At 51.9% G+C, this 23,645-nt stretch overlaps 1 protein-coding gene across 1 annotated transcript; it reads right to left on the reverse strand.

Moving 5' to 3' along the window:
* Nucleotides 1–3,778: 3,778 nt before the first annotated feature.
* On the reverse strand, nucleotides 3,779–8,160 carry LOC133920926 (NADH dehydrogenase [ubiquinone] 1 alpha subcomplex subunit 9, mitochondrial-like). The gene is made up of 12 exons (XM_062365571.1): nucleotides 7,918–8,160; nucleotides 7,738–7,846; nucleotides 6,639–6,703; nucleotides 6,469–6,554; nucleotides 6,301–6,385; nucleotides 6,147–6,217; nucleotides 5,186–5,317; nucleotides 4,917–5,032; nucleotides 4,657–4,780; nucleotides 4,491–4,559; nucleotides 4,285–4,405; nucleotides 3,779–4,199 (listed from the first exon to the last, which is right to left on the reverse strand). Exons 1-12 carry the CDS (start codon nucleotides 8,027–8,029, stop codon nucleotides 4,063–4,065), a joined length of 1,227 nt encoding a protein of 408 aa, XP_062221555.1. The 5' UTR covers nucleotides 8,030–8,160; the 3' UTR covers nucleotides 3,779–4,062.
* Nucleotides 8,161–23,645: the final 15,485 nt, after the last annotated feature.

Here is a 23,645-nt window from a genome sequence, read left to right on the forward strand (position 1 = left end):
ATCGTATTATGAGTACAATGCTGAGTCATCATTTCCATGTCAGGTTGCGGATGAAATAGAAGAAAAATGATGGACTGAAATATAGAAGATTGACTTATTTGCCCTGACGACGATGACCTTTAAAATGCTAATGAATGAACAGATGCAGTCAGCTACTTGTACCACCTGGGTTGCTAGATTGGTGTCCTGCCAATTGTAATCAAGAATGACACCCTGGACATAAATAAAACAGGAGGAACGTTGAATGAAATCTTAGGATCATGCTCAGCATTCTGAGAACTACTTCTAAACAATCTAACCAAGTTGTTATAAGTTAGTGCTTTGGTCGTAGGGTACAACACACTGTGGATGGCCATGAGTATGATTGCGAGACGATTATACAAGAACAGGTGCACCTGTGCAACCATGTCTTAGTAATGCGTCTAGTATGCTCTGTACTGTTTTGTGTGAGAGTGTATGCTTCATACTCCTGCTGTCCTGCACGTGAGTTTCGTAAAAACACCTGCGATCAACCGAGCTCCGTCTGCAGGATGATCCAAAAATTGAACATTACATAAGTACACAAACGAATTTCCTTCCAGCGCGACATAGGAACATTGAATATAGGATGGGATTGCTGAAACGTGCATGGATAACATTGCCTCTGGATGTGAGGTAGTACCTGAGTTTGTTGACGCATCAAAACAAAATCAACGACAGAAACCCCACGAAGCTCAGCGGCTTAACCAGCGGCTAAACGGCGAGCGTCGCCATCACCGAACTCAGTAGCAGCGTGACTGATGGCTCTGGAAATCCAAAGAAAATTGCAGCGACGTAATAGCTGCGCGATTTTCCGGGCAAAAATATAAAAGTAGATAACATACATGATTTACCGAAATAAATAATATATTATCGTATTTATAATTTTAGTATACGTATTTGATATCTTATTTACCAAAAACCAATTTTCGGTATATCGTGTCTCAAAAAATACACCGATCCAACCATTTTCGGCACATAAAGAGCCGAATATAGCATCATGGACCATATTTGACACCCTCATGTACCGAATACACTTGTTATTCGGCACATAATGTGCCAAATATGTTTTATAGTACTATATTTAGCACCTCGTGTGTCGAATATGGTCGAGACCAGCTGCCATCATGTCGTCTCGTTGTCGCATCACGTCACATTGGTGGGTCACTTTGATGCTATTTGTGTTTTCGGCGCGGCCGGTTTGGATGGTGCTAAATTTTGTGCTAATTGCATCGCATGCTATCCGCTATAAAGTGAGGAGTGAGGAGCAGCAATAGAGGCAAGGAGCAACAGAGGCGAGCAGCAGATCTCAAGCGAGATCTTGTGTGCCGAATATGGCCGGGATTGGCTGTGGTCACTGTTGGAGGGTTAACTCCTGTCGCAGGGATCCTGAGGGACCTCTTTTTAGAGATTCGACCGAGGGATGATCCTGAATATGTTCGCCGGAGAGATAAATGGATATGAATGCGATGGCCGGTGGGGTGGAATGATCTAATGCGGAATGGAGTAACGAAACCGTTGTCCGACCTAGATGTTGTTATTCTAGTATCCCCAGTTAGATATGGTGTTATACTCAATGATGACACAATCCAGTAGCCTAGCACCACGAAAGTACTAGATCGTTGGTATCGGATCATTGTTGTTAGCAGCTTCTTCATCCTTACTACCATTGGCTTCATCATCCATGTATCATGCATTTACTTCAAAAGGGTCAACTCTAGCACCCTCTGTACTAGAACTGCCCTCCCCGACATGTCATCCCTCTTCTTCATGCATCACATGCTAGCCTGATCATTCCACGCTAGTCACTGCATCAACTTACACTAGTCGTGACACTATATTTATGTATACCTCTATTTTAAAGTTCTCCTCTAATACCTTGCGCGTGTACAAAGCCTGTGTGTTGTTTCTTCTCATCTCGAACAACGTATGGACAACAACTGAGCTATTTGAAACACATCATGACCACATACCATCTAGGATAACATTATAGAACTGTTGGTTCGCAAAAGGCTCATAACATATGATTACAAGCCATCTAAATCAATAGATAGCTCAACTATACTCTTTACACGCTGGTAGTTCTGAAATGATACGAGTCTCCCGTACAAAATAGCAGGATGTTCGCTATAATAAATATGGATAGTCACAACGTATCTGCTAAACAAATGTACATGTAATAAAATAACTACTTACATATATGTACAATACACAATTACTTACTTTGATTACTATACTTACCCTAAGTATTAATTCCATACATAATCTAAGTATTCTAACTAATTATTCTAAGTATTAATTATATACATAATCTATGTAATTTATCAACTTGATATAATTTATCAAATATAATTAAACGGATTAAATAATCTACTTACTCTAATTATCATTACTAATCTAAGTACTAATCACCTACACAATCTAAGTACTTACTGCAACTGATCTCGCACTGATGCTCCTCCTTTTCTCGCGCTGTTGCTCCCTACCTCGCGCTGCGCTACTGCTCCTCGCCTAAGCTCCGCTGCTCTCCTTTGCTGCTCCTTGCCTCTGCCACTCCTTCTCATTCCTCACTTTATAGCGGGTAGCGCGCGACACGATTAGCATAAAATCTAGCACCATCCAAACCGATCACACTGAAAACACCAATAGCATCAAAATGACCCACCGACGCGACATGACGTGACAACGGGGCGACACGATGACAGTCGGTCCTGACCATATTTGGCACACGAGGTACCGAATATGGCATTATGGATCATATTCGATACATTTTCAGCATATGAGGTGCCGAATATAGTCCATGGTGCCATATTCGGTATCTTGTGTGACGAAAATGGTGGGGCCAGCTTAGTTTTCGAGATACGGTGTATTGAAAATCGGTTTTTGATAAATAAGTACTGAATACGTATATAAAATTATAAATACGATAACATATTATCTATTTCAATAAATACTGTTATGTATGTTGTCTATGCCGATTTTCTGCTGATGCCGTTGCAATCGATGGGTGCTGGTCCATGTTACCAATTGGTTTGCTCGTCTACTGGTGGCACATCCATTTCTCATGATAGCGCCTTAGGCCACCATCCTATACACTCCATTTGGAACTCAACGACGCAAACGCATGTTGCCATGTCCATACCAATTATCAGGACAATTTGCAGTAACGTGTTTGCTCCTTGCACAGGCAATCACGATCATCCAAGATGAAGAAGGCCAGCAAGGACAGGACACCCAAGCCACTCCCCAGTTTCCATTTCAGACAAATGGAGACACCAATTCTACTTGTTGGTTTTCAGTCCATGGAGAGCTGAAGAAAAAGAAAACAAGGATACAATAGTCTACACGATACAGATATGCATGATCTCTGTTCCTCTTTGTTTAAAAGATCTTGTCCAGAATCAGAACCCAGAGAGCAAGCTTGATGGGAGACAACCCAGAACAGATTTTGCACTATTGCTGATTTGTCAGCGCAGCATCTGGAGATTCACAGCGAAAGGATTTGAACATCGAGGAACTAGTCTGCCTAGGCCGCGCCGGCGGCGAGTTGCTGGCGGTGATCGCCAACAATGCGGACGCATGGCTGAACTTGACGGAAACGCATGCAGAGCAGCGGCGGGGTCGTCTCACCTGATACGTCGGCTTACTACATCACGCAGGCTATATAAAAGCTCTTACTCAACATTCTACGCGCAGGAACAGCCACGAACTATCAGATGTGCAGCGCATCGAAACCAAACATTCGGAAAGACTCGACACATGTTCATAGAATCAAGGATGATTATGCTCTGAAATCACACGCAATTGTTTCGTCACGGTTGAAATGATTCGCTTCACTTGCATCTCAACTCAAAATTACACAAAAATATGAGCGTTCTTACTTATTGATGTAAACAAGAGCAGGAGCCATGCATGGAATTCGGTCCTACCCACTGTGAGTAGCTGGCAGGAGCAGCTGCGGCGACAGATGGCCAGACAATAAACACAACAATGTATCTGCAACTGAAGGATTAAATCTACAGTGTATTCATGAATGGTAGGAGGCTACATCTCCGAGCTTGTCATCTTCTCGCTCACAGTAGAGCCAAAAGATGGTCCACCCTTCCTGTAGCTCACGAGGAACTCCACCGGGTACCCCTTCAGCTTGTGAGGAATGATTCCGAGGTCCTTGAAAGACAGAGCTGCAACACGAATTACAACAATTTGAGCAAGATGCAGTGAGTGAAGCAAGATGGGATACTACTTGTTTTGTGATGAGATCCTTACCATTTTCAGACACGATGTTGTCCGTAGAGAATGCATAGATCTGATCTAAGTTGAAAATGGATGGGGTTGGCAAAGGAAAAGGCACTTTGTTTAGCAACATTTCCCTCGGTGAAGCAATGGCCTGCATTTCAGATCCATATTAGTCAACAAGTGAGTCAAACTTGCTCGGTTGTTTGACCAACATGTAGTACTATTTAAATTCATACCCTTGCAACAGGAAGAGGAACATTAACATATCTAGGCCATTCACGGATTGTCTCGTACATCAGCTCAGCCTGTAGTATCCAATCACAATTTCATCTTGTTCTCATATGCAACCTAGGATTCATTCATTGTTGCAAAAGGAAGGTTGCAAGTGTGTATGCTAATTACCAGCTCATGGACTGTGTAAATTTCCGGTCCGCCTAGTTCATATGTCTTCCCCATGCTTGTGCCATCATCCTTCAGGGAGTTGACAATAGCACCAGCAACATCTATAACATAAACAGGCTGAATCCTGAAAAAAATTGCATCCATGTAAATCACATGCTGGTAAAGAACTTCTAACATGTATGAGAGTAGATCATTTCATGTTCTAAACTCATGTTCAGGTCAAGGCATTACAAGAACAGTCAACTGGCAAATTCAATTACTTTGTAGATCCACCGCCAACAAGTGGGAGGAAGCCCCAATTCTTTGCGAAATGTGCCCAGTTGTTCAAAATCCGGTCTTCTGTGCCAATCATGGTTGCAGGCCTCACGATTGTAGCCTGTCGATGGATACGAACAAAATTTAGGTTAAACTCATTGCTTATAGAAAAGGAATATTATTTGCTGCTGACAGTGTCCTTTGGGTGGTACTGAAACAATAGTTATCAACTTACCATCGCCTGTTGTAGCTACTGAAGTTGAGAAAAGATTACCTCAGGAAATTCTTTCAAGACTGATTCCTCTCCTGCAGCTTTTGCCCTCAACATTCTAGATCCAGAAGAGGGTGATGCCCCTAGGCAAGAAACCTGGATAAATCTCATGATACCCCCATGCTCCTTAGCAATCTGTATAGAATCCAGAGCATCTAGTTACTAGCCAGGCCCCACTGGAAGTCTACTGTGAGTTCTATTCTCATGTTGCAAACAAAAAAAATACCACAAACGATAGGAAAATTTTCAGTTATTTGTGCAGCATAAATTGCTAGCGGCTTATGATATTATGGAATCAGGATATTCCTCAGGCAACACTAGTGCACAAACAGTGGTTAGATGCCACGCAGGAGGCTGCTAATATGGTCATAAACTAACAGACCGACAAAGTCAGAGGTCACTGGGAGCAGATATACATTCTTTACTTTCAAAAGGACATTATGCAAAAAGTAAATAAAGACCCTCTATACCCCAAACCAAGGAGCTAAGAACTATAAACCTTTACAACAAGGAAGGGAAGCAAGGAAATATAGGAATGGACATTTACCAAAAGGACAGTTAGACAAACCAATTACACAATGCCAGAATAGAAAGCTAAAATATCTTTGCTTAGATCATTCTGGATCTGGGTTCAACCTTGCCTAAGTCAACTGAGCAGGTAGGCCGGTACAGTTTGAAAATCAAGAACCACAAGTTGCGTGATCTTGCCAAGTGCCAACCTAATTTTAACAGTCATGTGCACAAACCTGCTCATGCTGATGTGATCTCGGGTTGAACATTGGTGAGCCAGAACAAGGAGGCCCAGAACTCAAGTTGGTCACTACGCCTAGGCACCATCTAATCCTAATATTCAACAGTCCTTGCAGAAATAGATTACATAGTTTTTCTTTTGAGAGAAATAGCCAACCTATATGGATAGCAGACCTGCTACAGGAAGAAAAATGGGCATGTATCCAGAGCATACCATTGCAAGTTGTTCAGCCATATGATGGTTTACTTCTTCGAAGCCGTAGTTCCTTGTTTCATACTCCCGTCCTGACGAAAATAGAGTTAACATAGTCAGAACAAGATCTGATTATGAATAGCTGAATACAATATGTGTCACAAGTAAAACAGACCTATGAGGTTAATGACCACATTTGACCTGGCCATGACAGCCTTGACTGAATCCACATCTCTTGGATGGTATTTCATTGGCACAATCTGCCAAAAGGCAAAACGATGGTAAATACTTAAAAGAGAAATAGGAAAATGAGTTAATCAATGATACTCGCTGACTGTTTTACCTGGCCCAAGTCACCCATCAACTTCAGGTGGCGGTGGCAATCCTCAGAACCTCTGAACGGGACAAGCACTTGAGATCCCATCTTTGCTGAATAAAAAAAAAGTTTGAGTAACCCTTCTATTTCTTAGTGATAACTCAATTCAATATGATGTCATAAGCTTATCATCTTACCAAGTTGTTGCACAAGATAGCGTCCAAGAAACCCAGTAGCTCCAAACACCGTAGCTACAATTCCACTGCAAAGGCCAAAATGTATGCTCGTTATGAACCAAGACTATGTACATGATTAAGGCAACTTCAAGAAAAGCTCTAGTGTCTGACTTTAGATATGACAGATCCAATAATGGGACAATCATGCTGGACCAAGAAATATAAGTGCAGTGCACATATTTATTCTAACAGGAAATGCAAATTCCAACTTTTGACCACATTTCTGTGCAATAGAAGATGCATGGTACATTGATACTGTAGTATGGATAGAATATGAAAAGCAGCGCATACTATGTCGAAAAGGTTCAGATTCTGTGCAACACCAGACCAAGCAAGTTAAGATCCACATAATTTTTTCACAACTTCAAAAACTACATGGCTTAATGCATCGAGATGACTAGGCTCACACATGCTTTAAACTGCTTAACAGGCCAAGAAACTAAGTTGTGCTCACAGATTAACACAAGTATCTACCTGCCTGTGAGATGTAGAGCTCGCTAAAAAGTCAAAATGCTAAAAGAGACGGCAACTTCACCACATGACATAGTCCAACAAGCTAAAGCCATAAACATTCACTAGCTGACAATTGTGAAGAAAACGTCAACTATAAAAGTGCACAAAATCTGCAAGCAACACTCTTGATATATAATTTAAGGTTTTAATATATAATCAATGCAGGTTTTGCCCAGCGCCTCAATGAGTGAAACCGTACTTTAGAAATTTCCAGGTTCAGAATTCTGAAGTCCTCACACTGTTTCAGGTCAGGCCATGAAAATGATAAGCACATTACAAACAGCAGGTACCGTACAAATTAATCAACTAACTCAATTTGATACAAACATTTCCAACTGTGACTATATTAATTATCTGAAGATCTAGGCATCAGGAAGGTCATGTCTAGACACTCCATCTATGCATGGCAGTTCGAATAGATCACAGCATTAGCCCAATACAACACAAATAGACCAAGTCACTAGGAACGCCAAACCTACACCGCTACACACTTGTGCTATGTAACTCCCAGAACAATCAATTAGAAGAAAACGAGTTGAACTTTCACCTCACAGAAGACCTCCCTCCGGTGCCCTTGCGGACGAGATACCCCGACCCCTTGACAGCCGGCGCCCTCGCGGACGACATGTACCTCGCGCCATCCGCTCCACACAACCCTGCAGCCAAACCCAAACGCCCGCTAAGATCTGGCAGGACGGGCACGCGCGCCGAGGGAAACGGATGCTACCTTGGGGAGTGAGCGCGGGCTGGGAGGCGGATCTGAAGGCGGCGATGGCGGCCGAGGTGGTGGGGGAGAGGTGGTGGTCGAGGAGGTGACGCCTCCACACCGCCGCCTGCATCGCCGCCGTCGGTGGTGAAGGTCGGAGGAGGCGATGACGGGTGAGAGAGAGGAAGGTAGGAATGGGGCCGGCCTTGGGGGCGTCGGACGGACGGACGGACGGAAGCTCATGTGTTGGGCAAGCCCATTTGCAGTTCAAAGGCCTGACTATTCGGTTTTCGAAGGCCCGTCTTCTCTTCTCTCTCTTTTAAGGTCTCTTCTCTTCTCTTCATAGGTCCATATCCGACCAGCTAAGTCTCTATCTGTCTCATGCTGGAGATTGCTCAACTTGGAGACAGTAAGAAGAGATTTAGAAGCTTACAGCTCAGCCTCTGATGTGATTCACAAAATCTTGTGCCTGTCAGTGAAACAATACATGCTCATCGTGGTGATGTGGTGGATGTGGTGGGAAAATCGAAACAAGATCAGAGAGGGTGACCCAGCCTGCTCTACTGAAAATATAGTATTAAGAGTTCAAAGCTACACGAATGAATACTTGAACCTTTTCAAGCCGGAGAAGTCAGTTATCCTTAAGCCTGTCCCAAAGTGGAAACCACCTCAGCAAGATCAACTTAAAGCTAATGTGGATGGAGCTTACACTGTGGGAAATAACTTTGGTGGCTGGGGTGTTATCATAAGAGAAGCTTCTGGTCAGATCATAGCAGCAAGAGCAGGGAAAGTTCAGAATGTTGGAGATGCATTCACAGCGGAGCTACATGCGGTTCGAGAAGCTATTAGTCTGGCTAATCAACTGGGAATTGGTAATCTAGTTATAGAATCCAATGCCCTGGTGCTTGTTCAGACACTTCAAGGAAGAAGTACAGATGCTTCGGCTATGGCAGTCACCGTCCAGGAGGTAAAATTTCTGATGAACACCTGCTTCCAAAAGTGCAAAATCCAGCACTGTAATCGTCTTTGTAACGCCGTTGCGCATCAGCTAGCTAAATTTGGAGTAAGTAATGATGTAAACCCTTTGTGTTCTTGGGAATTTGAGGTACCAGGGTGTGTATCTGTAATAGTTGCAGGTGAGATTCCTGCACAAGTTGAGTAATACAGTCCCTATGCTTTCAAAAAAAGAAGTCTCTATCTGTCTCATCCAGGTTAGAGTAGATTTATTATTATTTTAATTGTTATTAGAGTAAGACGGGGTAGGATATTGGTCGGAGAGAAGCGGGGCAAGGGCAGGTCAAGTTCTACTGCCCCGAAGTATATATTACACCTACGTTTAGTAGATTTATTAAAAAGTTTATTATTTTTTTATAATGAAGATTTTAGTAAACTAATGCATGTATGTAATTATTATCATGTTATATTAGATTCGTAAACCTTAAATATAATTTTTTATTGATTTATATATTGTGTGTTATGTTTTTTTAGGTTAGCTCAAGCACGACATGTCCCGCATGGCACGGCATGAGCTAGAACGGGTTGGGCCTTGATACGAGACGCAATGGGTGGTTCGGTTTAGCATGAAAAGTAGGCTAATCTGGCACGAAAATGGTCCGATGCATGCTAACCCAACGAGACCCAACCCCTGTCACCTCAATGTTTAAGGCCACATGGTGATCGTATGTGTTTGGATTGCACTTTGGTTTAGGCCCTGCTTAGTGGCGTGTGATTTCAATACTATTTAAGAGGTATACCGGTATATGACAAAAATGGTTGGCGAGACAACTATGCCCCTCAGGTTAAATCATTCTATAATTGTTTACAATTCTGTCACTTAAATCATTCTATAATTGTTTACAATACTGCCATCTATTTGACATGAGGGCTAGAGGGTGTGGTTTTGGAGCAAGAAAAGTGTTGAGTACACAGACATTATATAGTACCATTGAGAGGTTAAGTAGTCATTGAATCATTGAATGGGCATAAGCTAATAGCCAGCGACTCTATGTTTACTTCTATTCGGATCCTCTGCAGTGACCTAGCCAACGACTCCATATTCCTCCGATTGGGATCCTCTGTAGTAAAGGAGTCACTGCAGAGGATCTACAGTAATAAGAAATCTTAGCCGTCCGATCCGTGATGAATATTTCGGATTGACTACTATAACAAAAATACTATAGTGTTTATCTGCTAAAATCTAGCTTAATGCAGATTATTTGGATCATGTTCCTCAGCTACTGAATGGTCTCGGATGCTTCGTCCTTCGAGTGAAAATGAGTGCATGTCTCGTAGGCAAGTAGCTAGCTCATAGCTGTTGGTTTTTGACAGTTGATAAAGCCTCAGGCCCAAGCATGCATGGCTGTCCAGCGATCACACGGCTCAATGCGTCCACACCACAGGTGATGGGAGACGACGAGCAAGGCCTGCAAGGGCGCGTGGCGATTGGCGAAGCAGTGCAGGAGATGGGACTCGAGTACTCGGACGGCGCAGAACCGCGCGATTCCGCCTAGCCTAGCTAATTACGCCTTGCCCAGATCGTGCCAGCCCGGCACGATGCTTGGGACTAGCACCGATTAGGGAGACGCTCTGATATAACCCAGCAACTACAGAGTTATCTAAAGAAACTCTCATACAGACGTAGTATGTGACGGTGTCATCACTAGATCGTCATATCATGCGTGCGCTAGCGGCTTCTTTCCTTGCAATATGTCATCGCTCTGCACTCAGCAGCTTGATTACAAGGCTATGATCCTACAGTGCGAATGTTGTTTAGTCACTTGTCTGTAGCAGTAATAGGGGTTCACCAGTAGTCTCATGGCTGCACGATCTCACCTTTCTTGTTGAGACCGTCCGATGTCAAACCGTGGCGGTAAAAGCCACGTCCGACGCAAGGGCTGATGAAGAACGGGATCACCAAGACTTGCAGCAGGTCTCGCGATAGGAAAGATCCCGTGCTCCTTCCATGGCAAAAAATGCTCAGAGACTCATCACGTTGGGACAACCAACCCATCGATCCACGTGACTCTCTTTGCCAACTTAACCTCCGTGGCGTGATCTAGTACGAAAAGGCTTACCATCAAACAACGAAATATTCACACTTCTCTCCATTGTCATATGGATCACACAGCCAATTAAAATCAACAAGTGATCAAACCGACTCTGATACTAATTATATGACCGAGATTGATGACTAGAGGAGATGAATAAGCGTCTCAATAAATTTCTTTTGAAACTGATGTCTTGCTCCTATTTGATTACCTAACGCACCTTAAAATATCAAGAAAAGCAAAAACACTAGAGAGACTATTTAAGAAGAAAAGTTCTAATAAGAATAGTCTCAACAAGGTGAAAACATTCGGCTAACGAAAATCAACTCGAAAGCCATAAAGACTTGCACTCAAAGCAAGAGAACTAAAAGGAGACCAGAAGAAGATGAACATAAACAAATGTGAGAAGATAAACTTCATTAAGCACAGAGATGAGCCTTATTTTAGATAAATTACATAATATTTTTCTCCCATAAAAACTTTAACCTATTACAAAGACTAAGCTTATCTTTTCCTCTCATTCAAAACCTGTCACAAAGGCTCTTAAATGGTTGGCTCACCCTCTTCCAACAGTTATACCCTTCTATTTACAGGCCTTGGGAGTTTATTTGGATGCCAAATTTTTTTGTTCCTCAAATACATATCACTTACAATAGCCACCTACCTGACATGTGAGTATTTTAGTCCATATCTTGCTATGTCCTTCGAACATCCATGACACCTTCACAATTTAGTTTTGCCTCGACGCTAGATTCGTGATGATGCCATATCACGATTTTGAGGTCAAACTGCAAAACTGTCTCGTACGCTTCTCAAAGCGTGTCTCACTGCTACTTGTTTTGACCCTAAGCAAGCATACCGATGTTGACACGTGTACTCTGTCTTACGAGCTTGACTGTCGACAAGTCTCTTTTGCTCCTGATCCCTCTGCCCGCTATTGTCACTTACACCGGTATTCCCTTTTTTTGACTTTGCCACCACACCGTCTTCATCATTCCTTTCAAGATTTGTTTGACCTTCATGTGTACAGCTAAGATAACGCTCTACTTCGCCCGATCTACTTGATCGTCTGGCACCAAGCACACTGCTAGGCCCCGATCATCCCGCTGTCAACCGCCAAGCTACATCCATTATGTTCACACCATGAGACAATCAAATATGTGTCTTCAAACCCCATACCATCTCTAGGTTAGCCAAACTGAAAATGCTCAAGTCAAAGCATGTCTCAGAAATTTTGTGAACACCGGATGTTCCATTGTGCACAACCTCTAAGTACCAGAACATCCGGTGTGTGGAGCTTCCTTTGTGCCTTGCAAAATCTGCTCTCTGCAAGAAATGGTCTGGTGAGTTACTCCGGTGCTCACAACTTACCACACCGGATCATCTGGTGCATGTAAAAAGCCTCCACACCAATTTGCATACTTTCTATAACAATAGTTCCGGTGTACACTTCGGTGCTCACAATCTAATTGTCGGACAATCCAAAGCAACTTTTCAAAATTGATGTCAAGACTTTCTTCTTTGCAGGAAATGCTTCGATGCTCCTATTGCCCTCACACCGGACCATCCGGTTAGTAGACCACCATCAAATCATGATTTTGCACTTCTCTGTTAAACATACCGCACCATCCAATGTGTAGAACAACTCTAGCACTGAAAATTTGCATCTTTGTTAAATGTTCTAGTGTTGTCTCCAAGTGCTCACCAGATCATCTGGTGTGTGTAAATACCCACACATCGAACTATCCGATGAGTATAATTTTTTCTAAATTTTGACAGTACTATACTGTCGGTGTATTTAGAACCAGGGGTCCCTAAGTCCCGAGGCCAGACCGGCCGTCCACCACATATCACCACCCTGCAAGATAGGTAGAAACAGAGTGCTCGGGAGAGAGTGCTCGGGGCTGCACGTGGCAGCCCCCGAGGACTCGGTGCCCCGAAGGTCCCGCTGAAGTGCTCGGGAGAGAGTGCTCGGGGCTGCACGTGGCAGCCCCCGAGGACTCGGTGCCCCGAAGGTCCCGCTGAAGTGCTCGGGAGAGAGTGCTCGGGGCTGCACGTGGCAGCCCCCGAGGACTCGGTGCCCCGAAGGTCCCGCTGAAGTGCTCGGGAGAGAGTGCTCGGGGCTGCACGTGGCAGCCCCCGAAGACTCGGTGCCCCGAAGGTCCCGCTGAAGTGCTCGGGAGAGAGTGCTCGGGGCTGCACGTGGCAGCCCCCGAGGACTCGGTGCCCCGAAGGTCCTGCTGAAGTGCTCGGGAGAGAGTGCTCGGGGCTGCACGTGGCAGCCCCCGAGGACTCGGTCCCCCGAAGGTTCGCGCAAGCTCGTTCAAAGACTCGAAGGGCCCCGTCGTCAGGGTGTCATCCAGTCAAGGGCCCGATGCCGCATTTAATAGGCGCGCGTGGCCTGACATTCTGACATCCTGACATTCTCGGCTGCCCACGCCCCAGTGTCAGACCCTGCCATGCAATGGCAGGGGGGCGTGGGTCCATTAAATGCACGGGTCCCGTCCCGTTTTCGCCTGCGCGCCTCGGGATAACGTCGCCAGAATCGAAGCGCTCGGCCTGCCACCCTGCCCTGGCAGGAGAACAAGACAGGGTGGGCGCACCGGGCACCTCTGAGGCTGTCCGGTGGGCCCTTTTCAGAGCACCCCGAAGCTTCCGCAGCGGCTGGTGGTCGAATGCACGCCGCCTTCCTCCACCGCCCCTGTCACTTCGCCAAAATGAAATGATTACGCCTTTCTCCGTGGCACCTGGGCATTCGCGTCCCCTCTTTCCCATTCAGGATATGTCGAGGTCGGCGCATCTATAAAAGGAAAGGATGGAGGACACCGAAAGAAAAAAAAAAGGGGAGGAGAGTCAGTCGAAGAACAAGAAAACAACAGCCCCCGATCGCAAGACGATCAAGAGACCAGCTAGCTAGAACATAAGAGCCTCCAGCTCTTTGTAAACAGCTCTCCTTGGAGAACCAGATATATCCTTGAAGGATCCCCTTCAAGGATAGATATAACACTCATACAGGAGTAGGGTGTTACGCCCCCGCGCGGCCCGAACCTGTTCAAAAACCCGGTGTACCCGCAAGCCAGCGCATTTACTTCCGTTCCCGCTTTTTTCCCGTACAAGCTTTTCTAGGATCATCCCCCCGGCCGAATCTCTAAAGAGGGGTCTCTCGGGATCCCTGCGACAGGAGTTCACTCTCCGACAGCTGGCGCGCCAGGTAGGGGGGAATATCCCTAGATTGTTTGTTTCCCTTTTTTCTCCACAGGAAAAGATGGCCGGTGGGCACCGTCTCCAGCGTTCCGGCTCCGCTTCCAGTAACGGAACGCCGCCCCACGACCAAGAGGTTTTTCCCGCCCAAGGGGATCAGGGCGCTGGGCCCATCAGCGCCGCCGCTGCCGGCGTGCTCTCCGACCCCCAGCAGATGGTCGGGGCCCCGGCCGCTAGGTCCGCCTCTGGATCACGTCGAGCGCCGCCCCGGCGCAGGCTAGCTTTTAGTGAGGCCAGCCCAGGGAGCGCCTTGCTTGCAGCGCAAGCCCTCCTCAGGCACCCTCCCATTCGGGCCACGCCAAACACTCCGGAAGGCCGGTGGATGCAAGATATCGCCGCTTTGGTCGGCACCGCTCGTCGCCAGGTGCAGGTCGAGAGCCCTCGCGCCACTTTTCAGCGCGGTGCCGCCAGAGTCGGCTCCTCAGCGGGCAACACCCGCACGGGCGGAGGGGCCTCCAGGCGGAGCGCCATCCCCCAGGACGTATCCGAGGCCCGGGACCTCCGTTTGCGTCTCGACGAGCGAAGGGGCCACGAGGATGCCCGGGTCACTCTCGAGCGCCAGCGGGAGACCCGGCAGGGGGTTGGGGCAGAGGACCAAGCTTCCTCTCTCCCGGTCCACGACCACCGGGGATCCCCGGCTCGCCGTTCCTCTCCACCAAGAACCCCCGCTCGTGCTGCGGGGTACGGCACCGGTTGCCGTGCCTTCACCACCGAGCTCCGTCGGGTGAGGTGGCCTTCCAAGTTCCGCCCCGAGCTGCCGGAGAAGTACGACGGGTCCATCGACCCCGTCGAGTTCCTCCAGATCTACACGACGGCCGTCCAAGCGGCCGGAGGCAGCGAAAAGGTGATGGTAAATTATTTTCATGTTGCCTTGAGGGGTTCCGCCCGCTCCTGGCTTATGAACTTACCCCCGGGATCTATCAGCTCCTGGGACGACTTGTGCCACCAATTTGTGGCCAACTTTCAGGGTACGTTCGCACGTCCCGGGCTGGAGTGCGACCTCCACGCCGTCCAACAGCAGGAAGGGGAGACGCTGCGTCGATTCATACAGCGTTTCAGCCAGGTTCGCAACACTATTCCGCGAGTGGCCCCCCATGCTGTTATTGTTGCTTTTCGGCAGGGCGTACGTGATGAGCGGATGCTCGAGAAGCTAGGTACGCACGAGATCGAGACCCCTGCGGAACTTTTCGCACTGGCCGATAAGTGCGCCAAAGCTGCGGAGGCCAGGGCATGGCATGCTCCTCGCCCCGCTTCCGATCGACCAAGTTCTTCCCGCTCTGATAAGCGGGAAAAGAAAAAGAGGAGGAAGCGCGAGGCTGCTCCCGTTGAGCTAGCCCAAATCCCCGCTCACGGGGAGCCACAAGAGCCCGATCGCCGGCAAGAGCGTCGGCCGGATGCCGATCGGCGCCCCGTCAGGGCCCCTGCTCGGGCTCCTTCTCGGGCCTCTGCGCCCGCGAGGGCCCCAGCGCCGGCTAGGGCGTCAGCTCCAGCAAGAGCCCCGGCCCCTGGCCGGGCTCCTATTCCCGCGAGGGTCCCCGCTCCCGCGGGGCCCGAGCCAGGTAAATGGTGTCCCATACACCTGACCAGATGGCACGACCTCACAGAGTGTCGTACGGTCAAGGGACTCGTGGAGCAGCGCCAGAGGGAGCGCGACGAGTCTCGCGGGGGAGGCAATACCGAGGTCATTCCCAACAATGCCGAGCTCGGCTTCCAGGAGCCCGAGCATGCGGTTGCCTTCATCGACGGAGGCGCCTACACACCCTGCTCGCGCCGTGGCATCAAGGTCATGCGGCGCGAAGTATGCTCGGCAACCCCGAGCGAGGAGGCCGCAAGACCCCTGAGGTGGTCGGATGCTCCGATCACGTTCAGCATGGCCGACCACCCCGTCAGTACTGCAGCTGTGGGGCGGCTACCTCTGGTCGTATCTCCCACTGTCTGCAATGTCAAAGTCGGCAGAGTGCTGATCGACGGTGGTGCCGGCCTCAACCTCCTTTCCAAAGAGGTTTTTGAGAAGCTGCAAGTACCTTCCCGACGCCTAAAGCCGTCGCTCCCCTTCTGTGGAGTAACGCCCGGGCACTCCCTGCCCCTCGGGCAGGTTGAGTTGCCTGTCACGTTCGGGAGCCGGGACAACTTTCGTACGGAGTGCGTCCTCTTCGATGTCGCGGAGCTCCCTCTCCCCTACAACGCCATCCTCGGGCGTCCGGCGCTCGCCAAATTCATGATGGCCGTGCATTATGCATACCTTACGGTTAAGATGCCCGGCCCCGCAGGCTCTATCTCCGTGATCGCTGACTCCGGTGGCGCTGTCTCCTGCGCCGAACAAACCTACATGGCCCTAGTCTCAGCGCAAGCCGAGGCTGATGGCTCTTCAGGGGGCCCGGGACCCTCTTCATCCAGACCCCGACCCGCCGCCGACACGACTGTTCCAACGAAGGAGGTCAAGGTGGGCGAAGACGCTACCCAGGTTGTCCGTATCGGCAGCGACCTGGGCAGCAAATAGGAAAGCGCGCTCGTCGCCTTCCTCCGGGCTAACGTAGACGTGTTTGCCTGGCAACCGTCCGATATGCCCGGGATCCCTAGGGAGGTGATCGAGCATCACTTGGCCGTGCGTCCGGACGCCCGCCCAGTGAAGCAGAAGGTCCGGCGGCAGGCGCCAGAACGCCAGGAGTTTATCCGCGAGCAAGTCCGCAAGCTCCTCGACGCCGGATTTATCCGAGAAGTTCTCCACCCCGACTGGCTAGCAAATCCAGTCATCGTCCCGAAGGCCAACGGCAAGCTTCGCATGTGCGTGGACTACACCGACCTTAACAAGGCTTGTCCTAAAGATCCTTTCCCCTTACCTCGCATTGATCAAATCATAGATTCAACTGCGGGATGTGATCTTTTATGCTTCCTAGATGCAAATTCTGGGTATCACCAGATTCGCATGGCCGTAGGGGACGAGGAAAAAACTGCTTTTACTACCCCGGTGGGGACTTATTGCTACATGTCAATGCCTTTCGGCCTGCGCAACGCTGGATCATCCTTCCAGCGCGCCATTCGTATCACACTTAACTCGCAGGTTGGCCGCAACGTCGAGGCTTACATCGACGATCTCGTGGTCAAAACCCGAGACCGCGCCACCCTGCTCGAGGACCTTGCCGAGACTTTCAACAGTCTCCGCTCTACCCGCCTCAAGCTCAACCCGGAGAAATGTGTCTTCGGGGTCCCGGCGGGCAAGCTCCTTGGTTTCTTGGTCTCTGGCCGAGGAATCGAGGTCAATCCGGAGAAGATCCGGGCCATCGAGCAAATGCGACCCCCGGTTCGACTCAAGGAGGTCCAGCGCCTCGCCGGCTGCATGGCCGCCCTCGGGCGCTTCATCTCTAAGCTCGGGGAGCGGGGGCTCCCCCTCTTCAAGCTTCTGAAGAAATCCGGTCGTTTCGACTGGACGCCGGAGGCCGAGCAGGCCTTCCGCGACTTAAAGAAATACCTTACCTCGCCACCCGTTTTGGTGGCTCCTTCTCAAGGTGAGCCCCTGCTGCTTTACGTTTCGGCCACTCCTCAGGTTGTGAGCGTAGTATTGGTGGTGGAGCGAGACGAGTGTTCAGGGCCGGGTGCTGGGTCCCAGCTCCCAGAGGCCCCCGATCACTCACCTGTCCTCGTGGCTCCCCCGGAGCGAGGGGTCGAGCCCGAGCACACTGCTCTTCCTAGCCAAGGAATCGAGCTCGAATGCCCGGCCAACCCCGACCATACCGCCGACCCTGGGAGCTGTAGCAGCCCCCCGGGTGGGGCCACCGTCCGGGCCCGCCGGGCACAGCGACCGGTGTACTTCGTCAGCGAGGTCCTCCGGGAAGCCAAGACAAGGTATCCTCAGGCTCAGAAGCTGCTCTATGCCGTGCTCGTCGCCTCCCGGAAGCTGCGCCACTACTTCCAGGCGCACAAAATCTCAGTGGTTACCACTTATCCACTGGGACCCATTCTCCGAAACCGGGAGGGCACCGGGCGCGTTGTCAAATGGGCAGTAGAGCTGGCGGAGTTCGATCTACACTTCGTTAGTCGCCAGGCAATTAAAAGCCAGGCGCTCTCCGACTTCTTGGCAGAGTGGACGCCCGTCCCCTGCGTCGACCCAGAAGAGTTTTCTGCCTATCCCGGGCGCGACGCGCCCGGGTACTGGGTCATGCACTTCGACGGCTCCCTCTCGCTGAAAGGCGCAGGGGCCGGAGTGGTTCTCACCTCCCCAACGGGTGAAGAGCTCCGGTACGTCGTACAGTTGCATTTCCGCGCATCCAACAACATGGCAGAGTATGAAGGTCTCATCGCCGGCCTCCGGGCTGCGGTGGGGCTCGGGATTCGTCGCCTCCTGGTCAAGGGGGACTCCCAGCTGGTCGTCAACCAGGTCTCCAAGGAGTACCAGTGCACGGATCCTCAAATGGCGGCGTACGTGGCCGCAGTCAGGAAGCTCGAGAAACGCTTCGATGGCCTCGAACTACGGCATATCCCTCGCCGCGACAACGCTCCGGCCGACGAGCTCTCTCGCGTGGCCTCATCACGTGCGCACGTCCCTGCCGGAGTCTTTGAAGAAAGACTCGCACGGCCTTCCGTCCTGCCTGCCGAACAGGATGAAGGGGAAACCTCGAACTCAATTCAGGGGACCCCGGCGGTGCCCTCAGTGGGAAACCCCGTCAGGGCGCCGCCGTCCGGCGAGTGCGCTGTGCTCACCGAATGTTCTCAAGATGCCTCGTGGATGTCTGACATCCGAGGGTACTTGAAAGAAAGGTTCCTACCCGAGGATGAGGCGACTGCCGAAAGGGTTGCTCGGCAGTCCAAACGCTATGCCATAGTAGACGGGGATCTCTACCGACGTAGCGCAGGAGGTGTCCTCCTAAAATGCATCTCTCGGGCAGAAGGCGGCGATCTTCTCGCTGAGATCCACGAGGGCGAGTGCGGTGGCCATTCATCGTTCCGCGCGCTGGTCGGGAAAGCCTTCCGGCAAGGTTTCTACTGGCCCACAGCTCTCCAGGATGCTTCCGAGCTGGTTCGGCGCTGCAGGGCATGCCAGTTCCATGCAAAGCAGATTCACCAGCCCGCTCAGGCTCTCCATACCATTCCCCTGTCATGGCCTTTCGCGGTCTGGGGTTTGGACATTTTGGGTCCATTCCCCCGAGCAGTCGGGGGCTATGCATACCTATATGTCGCTATCGACAAATTCACCAAGTGGCCGGAGGCAGTCCCAGTCATCAAGATAACCAAAAGCACGGCGCTCCAGTTTGTCCGCGGTATCACTAGCCGTTTTGGTGTCCCCAATCGGATCATCACCGACAACGGCACCCAGTTCACTAGTGCCTTGTTCGGGGACTATTGCGAGGATCTTGGCATCAAACTTTGCTTCGCTTCCGTCGCTCATCCTCGGAGTAACGGGCAGGTCGAGCGTGCCAACGCAGAGATACTAAAGGGCCTCAAGACCCGGACCTATGACGTGCTCGCTAAGCACGGGAAGGGATGGGTGGATGAGCTGCCAGCCGTGCTATGGGCCAACCGGACTACGCCAAGCCGCGCTACCGGGGAAACTCCTTTCTTCCTCGTCTACGGCGCCGAGGCGGTCCTCCCCTCCGAGCTTACTCTAGGCTCCCCTCGAGTGCACGCATACTCTGAGGGCGAGCAGGAGCATCAAAGGCGCGACGACGTAGACTACCTGGAAGAGCGCCGGCGGCGTTCTGCTGTCCGGGCGGCTCGGTACCAGCAGAGTCTGCGCCGTTATCATCTGCGTCACGTCCGGGCCCGGTCTCTCGAGGTGGGGGACCTAGTTCTCCGGCGCATCCAGTCGCGCGAAGGAATGAATAAGTTGTCCCCTGTGTGGGAAGGTCCTTTCACCGTAATTGCAGTCCCCCGGGCAGGTTCTTTCAGGTTGGCGACGGAGGAAGGGCAGCCACTCCCGAATCCGTGGAACATCGAGCATCTTCGACGCTTCTACCCGTAGACGGTCAAGCTCGCGGTTCAGGTTGATAAGGCCGGGGGCTTCTCCCCGCCCGAGCAGTCTGGAGGCTTCGCCCCGTGTGGTAAATCGCTGTCACCCAACCTTGTAAATATCGTACATTCAGTATTTTAATAAGCAATCACTATGGCAAATTATTCCTCTGGATCCCCTATGTTTAATCTGTCTGGTGAGGTGCTCGGTTGTGCGAGAAAAAGTTCGCTCTCTCATTTTTTCCCGTTGATAAAAGAATCCCAATCGGTATACATACGAGCAGTCGCCGCTGACTTACGTCCGACATGGTAGGCTGTGGTATTCGGTGTCGTAACGGGCTCCCGGGCACTAACCGAGTTTCGGGGCGCTTTGGGTAATCCCATCACTCGAGCTACTCGAGTAGGCCGGAGCTCAGGCCCCCGGAGCGGGCTGTCGGTGCTCGGTCTGGCCTGTCATACCCGGGCGCCACCGAACCATAGGACCTCTAGGTTATGCCTCTGTCCACCCTTGTCTGCCGGTTCGGGTATTCGAGAGGTCTCGGGTCGAAAAAACGAGAGCAGTCTATGGCAAGTACCGCACTAACAGAGCGCACCAGACAAAGAAATTCTATATTCTCTCTTTCAAGTCACAGGTCGGCAATCACAAGCAGTTCGGCCGCAAGGGCTTCAGTGCCCCGGTCTCTGGTCGGCCCCAAGGGTCTTCGGGTGGTCCTACCGCCTAGGCTTGGGTGGTCGAGATCACCCGACCCTAGGAGCCTCGTATGCCTCTGAGCGCTCGGGCGCTCCGTTGAAAGAATCAAGTCCCCGGGCCCCCGAGCTCGGAATCAACCCCTTCTGGATCGGCTGGCCGGAAGGCCGACGGCTGTCCGGTGAGTGGTTATGACCAGACAAGTCTGTTTTCAGTGAATTTATGTTCCCGAGTCCTTCTCGGGGGCTCTTGCGCTTTAATCTGCTCGGTGAGGTGGTCTCCTGGCACGCAAAAACCCTGCCACGTGTCGGCTTTTTTCCAGAACGACAGAGCGGTTCGTAGAAAGGAGTACCGTGCGTGCGGTAACGTCTGACCGAAGCCCTTCGTGGTGGTCGTGGTGTTCGGTCCGCTCTTAAGGACCCCGAGCACTACCGGGTCCTCAGGTGCCCTGGGTAATCCTATCACTCGAGCTGCTCGAGTAGTCCGGAGCTCAGGCCTTGGGGGCAGGCTGTCAGTGCTCGGTCCGGCCCTTTTTTGAGCCCGGGCACCACCGGACCGCGAGGACTCTTGGTCACATTCTCGCTCACACGCGTCTCCCTTCTACCGGCTGAGTGGTCGCAAAGTGAAAAGGTGTCCGCTGGGCACGGCGTGTTCCGGGCAGGGCCGTTCCATCTCCCGAGCAACGGAGTCTGTGTCTTTGTTTCTTAAACTAGGCAGTACGGACTCGCGAGAGCTTGAAGGCTGGCTGCGCCAACGCCAGCAACCAGAACAACTTCATTTCTCGGGGATGGGAAGGTCGGGAGCGGCCCGACTGAGTACTCCTCGGGACTTCCAGGCGGAGCGCCAGAGGAAACATCAAGCATACAGAGAAATTGGAGTTGCGAGCCCAAGGAAAAGCTGCCATTATATTCACAAGACATGGACAAAGCATTTTTCTAAGGGTTCACTCCTAATATTCACTCCTGCATCTACAACAAAAGAAAAAAGGGCGCCGAAGGCCTAGTCAGCGGCAGAGGCGTCGGCTGAGTCCTCTGAGTCGTCCCCGGGGGCTGGCGGTGGTGGCACCTCTCGCCTGAAGCCGGCCGCCACCGCAGAGGCGGTACTCCTAACCGCTGCTCGGGCGACCTCCTCCTCAGCCTCGACCACTCCCTCCCGCGCCGGCTCCAATGGGAAGTCCGGGTCCCTGCTTCGGTAGCAGGCCAGGACATGCTCGGCCACGGCTTGGGCCAAGCCACGTCCCTCCCGGGCGGCAAGTTCCTGAACTGCCCAGGGCAGGGTCTCGAGGCGCTCGCAGACCTGCTGCAGCTCCAACACTTGTCGTGCGGGGCCGTCGCCCTTCGTGTCGCCGACAAGCCGCCCAAGACCACCTTTCTCCATGGCCCGTCGCATCCGCCGGAGTATATCCTCCAGCATCTGCACGAGGTTGACCCACGTAACAAAGGCTGCCTCGAGCTTCTCCCTGGCAGCCCGCAGCTGTGCCTCGAGTCCCTGGTCCTCGGCCGGACCGGAAGAACCGCCAGCTGCGGCGGGGACGGCATCCTGCTTCGCCTTAGCCACCACCTCGGACAGGGCTTGTTCACGGGCGGTCAGTTCCGCCTCGTGTTTCGCATTCTCTTCCGCCCTGGTAGCCGCGGTGGCCGCCGCGGCAGCGGCTTCGCCCTCCCGGCGACTCAGCTCGCCCTCTCGGCGATTCAGTTCGCCTTCCCGGCGACTCAGCTCATTCTCCCGCCGGGCCAGCACCTCCTCCTGCTGGACCACCGAATCCTCCCGGGCTCCGAGATCAGACGCTAATAGCTCGTTATCCACTTCCCGGATGGAGACGTCCTCTTCCCAGCGCTTGACTTCTCCTCTGATCTTCTGGAGGTCATCTTCCCAGCGCTGGAGGTCGGCGCGCGTCGTCTCGACCGCGCCCTCTCGGCGGGCCAGCTCGGCCTGCCGCTCCTCTGCAAGCCGTTCCCGGGCCGTGACTGCCGCCTCCCTCACCTGCGCCTGCCCCATCCTGGCAAGGGCCTCGGCCGCCTGCTGCCTCGACGCCTCAGCCAGGCGGGCGGCGTCTTCTCGTTCCCGCGCGGCCTCTGCCCGCGCGGTCCTCAGGCCTTCTCGTTCCCGCGCGGCTTCCGCACGGATGTCCTCCAGGAGCTTCTGCTCCCGCGCGGCTGCCGCACGGGCCTCCTCTCGGGCGCCCGCCAGCTGCGCCTTCTCCAGTACCAGGCGGGCGTGCTCGGCCTCGAGCTCCCCCTCCTTGGCCTCCACCGCCGCGCCCAACTGCCCGACTGCGGCTCGGACGCCTTCAATGGCGGCCAAGAGGGGATCGGCAGGCCGGCCAGGCACTGCGAGCGCCGGTGGGTCCCAGGCTTCTCCGCCGGATGCCTCCAGGGGGGCCGAGCTCTCCACAGGGCCCTGTGCCGCCATCCGCCCCGGGCTCTGCCTGCCCGGGGTAGGCTCCTCCGGAGCCAAGGCCTCGGACGGCAGCTGCGTTCCCGCATCAGCCGCCTTGCCCACCGGCCCCGGCGAGGCATCCGCCTCCACCGTTCTCCGCCCCGGGCTCTCCGCGCCCGGGGTAGGCTCCGCCGGCGCCCTTCCGGTAGTCGCCGCCACCGCCTCTCTCCCTATGGCCGCCACGTCGATTGGCGCCTCCACGTCGATTGGCGCCTCCGCCGTTCCTACACTGGCCTCCGCTGGCGCAACGGGCAGGTTCGGCTCTGGCCTTGGCGCCTGCTCCCTCTCCGTCGCCGCAACGCCTGCGGCCGGCCTACGGGAGACAAGTAAAAGTTGTCAAAACTTAGTTCGGGCCGAAAGGACCCATGGAA

Source organism: Phragmites australis, chromosome 6, assembly GCF_958298935.1.
Source record: "Phragmites australis chromosome 6, lpPhrAust1.1, whole genome shotgun sequence".
In the NCBI taxonomy this organism is placed as follows: Eukaryota; Viridiplantae; Streptophyta; class Magnoliopsida; order Poales; family Poaceae; genus Phragmites; species Phragmites australis.